The sequence below is a fragment of the Callospermophilus lateralis genome, unplaced genomic scaffold (assembly GCF_048772815.1).
Source record: "Callospermophilus lateralis isolate mCalLat2 unplaced genomic scaffold, mCalLat2.hap1 Scaffold_2929, whole genome shotgun sequence".
Taxonomy (NCBI): Eukaryota; Metazoa; Chordata; class Mammalia; order Rodentia; family Sciuridae; genus Callospermophilus; species Callospermophilus lateralis.
In genome coordinates this window covers 18,900-25,384 of record NW_027513591.1, presented here as the reverse complement: position 1 = coordinate 25,384, position 6,485 = coordinate 18,900, and the positions used below count along the sequence as shown (strand labels likewise).

General features: G+C 53.0%; 1 protein-coding gene across 1 annotated transcript; it reads left to right on the top strand.

Moving 5' to 3' along the window:
- The first annotated feature begins 1,417 nt into the window (after window positions 1-1,417).
- On the top strand, window positions 1,418-2,350 carry LOC143390323 (olfactory receptor 2G6-like). The gene has a single exon (XM_076842765.1). The coding sequence runs from the start codon at window positions 1,418-1,420 to the stop codon at window positions 2,348-2,350; it is 933 nt and encodes a 310-aa protein (XP_076698880.1).
- Window positions 2,351-6,485: the final 4,135 nt, after the last annotated feature.

Sequence of the window (6,485 nt, the reverse complement as noted above, 5' to 3'; positions counted from 1 at the left end):
CTTTGAAAACCTGAGCTGAGATAGCAAACCTGCTCATTCAGGGAAAGACATGGTCAGCCAGTCTTTCATCCTGAGCAGGATGGTGTGAGTGAGCAACTTCAGGGCGGACACAGGTCTCAGGGAGTCACCTCTCAGCTGCATCTGCTCTCTAAGAGCTATAGAAGAGCGAGATCAGGTTGTCCATGAGTCTGCAGATGTTCGGGCCTCAGCGCCTGCGAAGGGAATTGGCCACAGTCAGTAGGCTCCCCCGGGTGCTGTGGAACTGCCCGTTCTCCAGGTTCCCTGTGTTTCATGTATTCACAGGGCGCTTGGCCAGGCACCCGCGGCCAGTGGCTGGTGTTAAGGTGGGTGCCAGGAGACAGGAGCCAGGTCTCTATTACAAGAAGAGCGTCAACCACGTGGACTCTCTTCTTGGAGTTTTCAGACATAGTCAGCCCAGTCCTCAGCATCTCTGGTTGAGATTAAAAAGACAGAGGCTGTTTTTAACTGTTCAATCTCTTGGTTCCATCCTGTGTGAAACCGATTTTGGTTTCTTCTGTTAGTTGGTCAAGTGTACTGCCGGCAGGCGAGCCTTCATGAGTCAGTCTCTGCCGAGTTCCCTGCCTTCTGGTCATACTGCACTCACTCCCTTCCAAGTGTGTGACATCGACATTGTCCACTGTCCCATGAGCCCCACACATCGATTCTGGGTCAGGGTACATGAAGTTTTAAATTCTCTTACATTGTGCAAACATTTATCTTAAGAAGGAAGATTTGAACTGAACTAAAACCCCTCAACAAGGGCTATGCTATCCAGATAATGTGTACTGATGTCTGTGGTCCTGGAAGAACTGATTTCAGTTCACCCAGGATGTGCTGTGTTCTCTAGCATAGGTGGCGTGTGCAGTAGCTGCTCCCCACATTTGGCTCCTTCCCCCTCTGGCTCTGACCATGTGCCCTCTCCATTTCCATTCTCAGGCTGGGCTGCCCTCCTTCCTCGGGAGCAGCATGTGACCACACCTGGATTCATCTTGAGCGGCCCCGCTGCATTCCCACCATGCTTGGGGATCTCCCGGGCACCTGCTGGCTGCTCTGTGCCTTTGGTACCTTGGGAATAACCATATTTCTAGAGTGCTTGCAGTTCCCACAGTTCCTATAAAATTCTAATATGTTTACACTAAAAAAATTCATGTTGTTAAAAACTGGGGCAAACTCGATCTCAAGTGATGCTGACTTTCATGTGATCCTCGAGCTACGTGGGACACCTTGGATCTCAGACCAGGTTCCACCTTCGGGGCCTAATAAGAGTCTCCCACTCTGGTGTTCTCTGCCGGGTATATGTGTCCAAAGTCTTAGTTCCCAGAATGTAACTTTTGATTGTCAAGGACTTGGCACAGGATCCGAGGCTCTGCCTGACGTGAGTAGGTGGAGCGAGATAATGGGGGGTGCCAATGACAGCCTCCTCTCTGGGTTCCTTCTGCTGGGGTTCTCAGACCAGCCTCGGTTAGAGCGGGCCCTCTTTGGGGTCGTCCTGCTCCTTTACCTCATGACCCTTCTTGGCAACTCTGCCATCATCCTGGTGTCCCTCCTGGACCCCAAGCTCCACACACCCATGTACTTCTTCCTCTCCCACCTGTCCTTCCTGGACCTCTGCTTCACCACTGGTATCCTTCCTCAGCTCCTAGTCCACCTGGGGGGCTCAGACAAGTCCATCTCCTATGGCGGCTGCGTGGCTCAACTGTATGTCTCCCTCGCACTGGGGTCCACCGAGTGTGTCCTCCTGGCCGTCATGTCCTACGATCGCTATGTTGCTGTCTGCCGCCCGCTACACTACACTCTTGTCATGCATCCTCGGCTCTGTCACTCCCTGGTGGCCACGGCGTGGCTCAGTGGAGTGGCCACCACCCTGGTACAGTCCACCCTCACCCTGCGGCTGCCCTTCTGTGGGCATCGCCGCGTGGACCACTTCTTCTGTGAGGTCCCTGTGCTCATCAAGCTGGCCTGTGTGGACACCACCTTCAACGAGGCTGAGCTCTTTGTGGCCAGCGTCCTGTTCCTGGTGCTGCCCCTGTCTCTCATCCTGGTGTCCTACGGCCACATCGCCCAGGCCGTGCTGAGGATCAGGTCGGCTGCTGGCAGGCAGAAGGCCTTCGGGACCTGCTCCTCCCACCTGCTGGTGGTCACCATCTTCTATGGGACCATCATCTTCATGTACCTGCAGCCGGCCCGGAGCCGATCCAAGGACCAGGGCAAGTTTGTCTCCCTGTTCTACACGGTGGTGACGCCCATGCTCAACCCTCTGATTTACACTCTGAGGAACCAGGAGGTGAAGACAGCACTGAGGAAACTCTGGGGAAGACCTTATGATTGAGGGGACCTGGTGACTGCCAGGTGACACTTAGGAGACACGGATGCTCCCCTAGAGGATGACTTGGAAATGGCGACGACCCAACCCTGGGCTTTGGTAGAAAGCGAGGCTAGTTTGAATTTCAGAGCAGGACAGACTGAGAGGCGCATTTTGCAGATCTGGGTCCTCATCACGGGGTTGCCAATGTTAGGCAACCAGATGAGAACGCGACCGTGCTCCAAGCACTGTGCTGCATGAGAACTCCTTCTGTGTAACAGTCTTAGCCACGTGCTAGAGAGAGAGAGGCCTGTGATGGGTCTCTCTCAGATACTGAAGAATTTGGGTCAGTTGCTCAGAACAGAAAGTACAAACTCTAAAGCTCAGTGACTATTTTGACTGACCATGGACTGCTGGACCCTCAGGTGGCCGAGGGTCCCTGAGTTCTCTTAGGTGCATCCCCCACCCCATGAGTCCTATGAGCTCTGAGCCCCTCTAGCGGGTCCCTGTGTGAGTCCCATTGAGCTCGGAGCCTGCCTGTGTAGGTCCCCGCACGAGTCCTGGGATCTCTGAGCCCCTCTCCACTACTGTCCTTTCCTCTACAGGACATCAAACTTTTTAGTTCCTCTCGTCCCTGTTTTGAGACGCCCACTGTGCTGTGACTTAGTGCCTGTTTCCCATGCAATCTCAGTACAGGTGCCTCCTGGATGTCCATTTAAGTGCAGACCTTTCCACCTGTGTCCTCCTGCTCAACCACACTGCATTTGACTGCTTGGCCCCGGGCATCAAAGGTGATCTGGCATTCAGCACCTGTTGACTAACTTCAAGCCCCATGGGGGTGCTTTGCCCACTTTTCTCAGTATTAGAAAGTGAAGAGCTGTCCCCAAGCCTCGGTCCTTCCTTCCTCTCACAGGAAGGGGCCTCTGCCCTCAGGATGCCATGGGCTCCCTGCTGGACAAGACGTTGAGTTAGTAGTCACCTCTTACACTCTCTGTTCTACATTACATTGTGTGTGCATGTCTTCATACATCTTGGAACTGCCATTTCTTTTAAGAAATTGATTCATTTATTCAATAGTTATTGAGGCTCTGAGGGCATAAATTAAAAAAAGAAAACAACCTATGGCTTCACAGAGTTTTTACGCTAATGGTCCAACTCAAATTGTGGAATATTTTTCACTATGTGACAGTATCTATTATCAAAACAATAGAAAAAAATATTAGGGAAAATCCTCATCTTTAGCAAATTATTTGTAAAATTAAATCCATGTCAACCAGATCACAAGATAAATAGCTACATTTTTCTTTCACTTGGATTTTTGTTGTTAAATTGACGTGACTACAAAGAACGTTATCTGAGCAGTAACTCCTCACCCTGAAGGAGAAGGAAAAAGTGTTCATTATTTTCTAATTTACACATTAAACAATTATACATTAACAAGTGTATAGAAATGAAGGAATCTGTGGCTGAGTTTTCAAGGGCCTGACATCTTGATGACCTTGAAATTGTCCCCATGCACACTCGTAGCAGAGGCACACTTCCTGTCCGGCTAGTGCAAGGGCCAGGAGGGGTCCACCTGGGTAGCAGGACAGGTGGGGCACCTTCTGCTGTGCTGACGAGGGCACCTGAACCTCCCTCCTTCAAGCAAAGTGGGATCCGTGCTCTGGACTGGTGGCCACAGTGAGACAGTGAGGACCGTGGGCTTACTAGGCAGGATGGAGATCTTGGACCTCTCTGATGAGGGGGTCAGGTCAGTGATTATTCAAGGGAAAGTAGGTGCTCCTGTTCTGAATATCATAAAGCAAAAATCCATAGCTATTTAAAAGCTTTAAGTTAAATTCACATTTTCCCCGACACTACAATAATCCTAGGTGCTAATGGGCAGCACATGGTGTTCCAGGAAACATTAGCTCTGAGCCAGCTGAAGTGTCATCAGAGTGGATGGAGGACTAGGGACAGGGGTATGGATTCTTAGCCCAGCCCTGTGCAGGGGCAGTTGGCCCTGGAAGGTGTGCAGTGCCACAGCCCCCCACGTTGCTGTGCCCGACCTCAGTCATAGCCGACTGCAGCCATGGGCCGCTTCCTGGGGGCTTTGCCCGCGTGGCCATCTCCCCGAGGACCCCGTCGTGGTGTTCCATAGCTGTGTGCGAGCCTTGGAAGACGCCCAGTTTGATGATGTCTCACACAGACCCCTAAGTGATGGCAGAGACAGTGACTGAGGGTATTTTTCCAGAACGGTGACCTGGAGTCTCTGGTTTGGACTGTGTTGGTGTGCCTTGTGCACACTTGGCACTGCCGTACCACGGACTTCATCCCCAGCCCTCTCTTCTCTTTTCTCCTTCCTTCCTTCCTTCCTTCCTTCCTTCCTTCCTTCCTTCCTTCCTTCCTTCCTTCCTTTTGTTTTCTTTCAACAGGGTCTGCTGAGGCTGGCCTTGAACTTGCGATCCTGCCTCAGCCCCCTTAGGCTGGGATTGCAGGTGCAATGCCATGCCCAGCTTTGTTTGAGTTTCTGTAGAAGAAAGACAGTGATTGTCTAAGCCTTCCAGGGACCCATTCTGTGTTAACAGGTGCTCCTTCTCTGTCCCAGGTGACCTGTGCCTCCCTGAGGCTGCCATTCTGCCGCTCACTTTTTCTTGATGTTCCCACCCCCCACTCTTCCTCTTTCTTGGAACAAGCCTTTTCCTGCAGCTCAGCAGGGGCCCCTCTCTGAGTTACTGCAGAGAGTCAGCCTGAGAACCAGCTTCTAGCCAGAGCAACACCTCTTACTTCTAACTAGGGGTCATGCTCCACCTGGGGGTCGGACTCCTGGACTCCTGGGAGAAGGCCTCAATCCCCTTGTGGTCTCCAGGGGCCAGCACTGGAGCCTGGCTCCGTAGAGGGTATGCTCGCTGCTGCCTTCTGGGAACACCTGGTCTGCTTCCCCCTCTGTCCTCTCCAGCAGTTCCCATGACCCAAGCACCACCTGGGAAGGTCTGTTTATACCCACTCCTTACAGGCGGCTGGAGACACTGCCAGAGCGGTTGCTCCTGAGCCAGAGGTTGGCAGCTAGGGCCAGCCACAGCGGCCAGGTGTGATTTAGCAGATGCAAGCAGTGAACTGTTTCCCAAGGTTCCTCCTCAGGAATGATGGTGTCACCCCCCGCCCCCCTCCCTGTGCTGATCACCTTCAAGGCAATTAAAAGGCATGCTTTGCCGCCTCCTGTCATTTCCCCATCCCATGCTCCCTCACGCAGCAGCCCAGAATCGCCCTCCGAGGGAAAAGGCATTGAGTTCAGTTGAAGAGCTTTCTGGTTAAAGGCAAAACTAGTTAGTTAGCCTTTGGCCTAGAGTTCTCTCTTTTTTGCTTTAAATGACAGTTGTGTTCAGGATTACTTTTAAGAAGTCTTCATATTTGTGTTCTGTTGTTGGATTCTGGAAGTGAAAAGAGTCAAGCAGAGAAGAGTGATGGGTGAATGGCTCAGGGCAGGGTTGGCATCTCAAGAGAATCTGCGAGCTCTGTGTGGCCTGCACCCGGCACCTGCCCTGCAGCCACAGTGATGTGCAGGGTGCTCTGCAGGAACAAGACCAGCCTCGTGAACCAGGTAGGGTATGGGAGCTCGTGTCTGGTGTTGACTCACATGGCTTCTCTGGTGGTGACAGCTGAGAAAGACGATGGGCATGTCACTGCAGCCTGAGTGTCAGGAAGGGCCCATCTGAGCAGCTGGAGGGGCCAGGAGCAGGGGTGTTGTGAGGAGCTGGCTCATCCCGCCCTTCAAGTGAGGGCTGTCTGTGGTGTGCTCCAGTCAGGCAGGACAGCGATGCTGGCAGGGTTTCAGGACAGAGCCCACCCCCACCTTGTCATCACCATGTCATTTCTGAGGGTGGGAAATAATCAACCATGGGATTCAGAGAACTGCATCTTCCAGAAGAGTGCCGGAGGACCCCCTCCGTGGGCTGCCCAGACTCTGTGAACTCCTCCAGGGCAAAAAGTTCCCTCCAGCTGCCAGTTTAGAAGGTCTGTGCCCAGTGGTGTCTGGCTCAGGCTGTGTGTGTGAGGTCCAGGGAGAGCAGGTCGAGCAGAAGGAGAGGCAGAAGTTCAGGGAGGTGGCCTCCGTGGAGGCTGGCGGGGAACCTGCTGGACCTTGACAGGGACTGCCTGCCCTGGAGGAGGGGCAGTTGCCTGC

Coding starts and splice junctions, on each gene's coding strand:
- LOC143390323 (XM_076842765.1), top strand. CDS start 1,418: ATGGGGGGTGCCAATGACAGCCTCCTCTCTGGGTTCCTTCTGCTGGGG.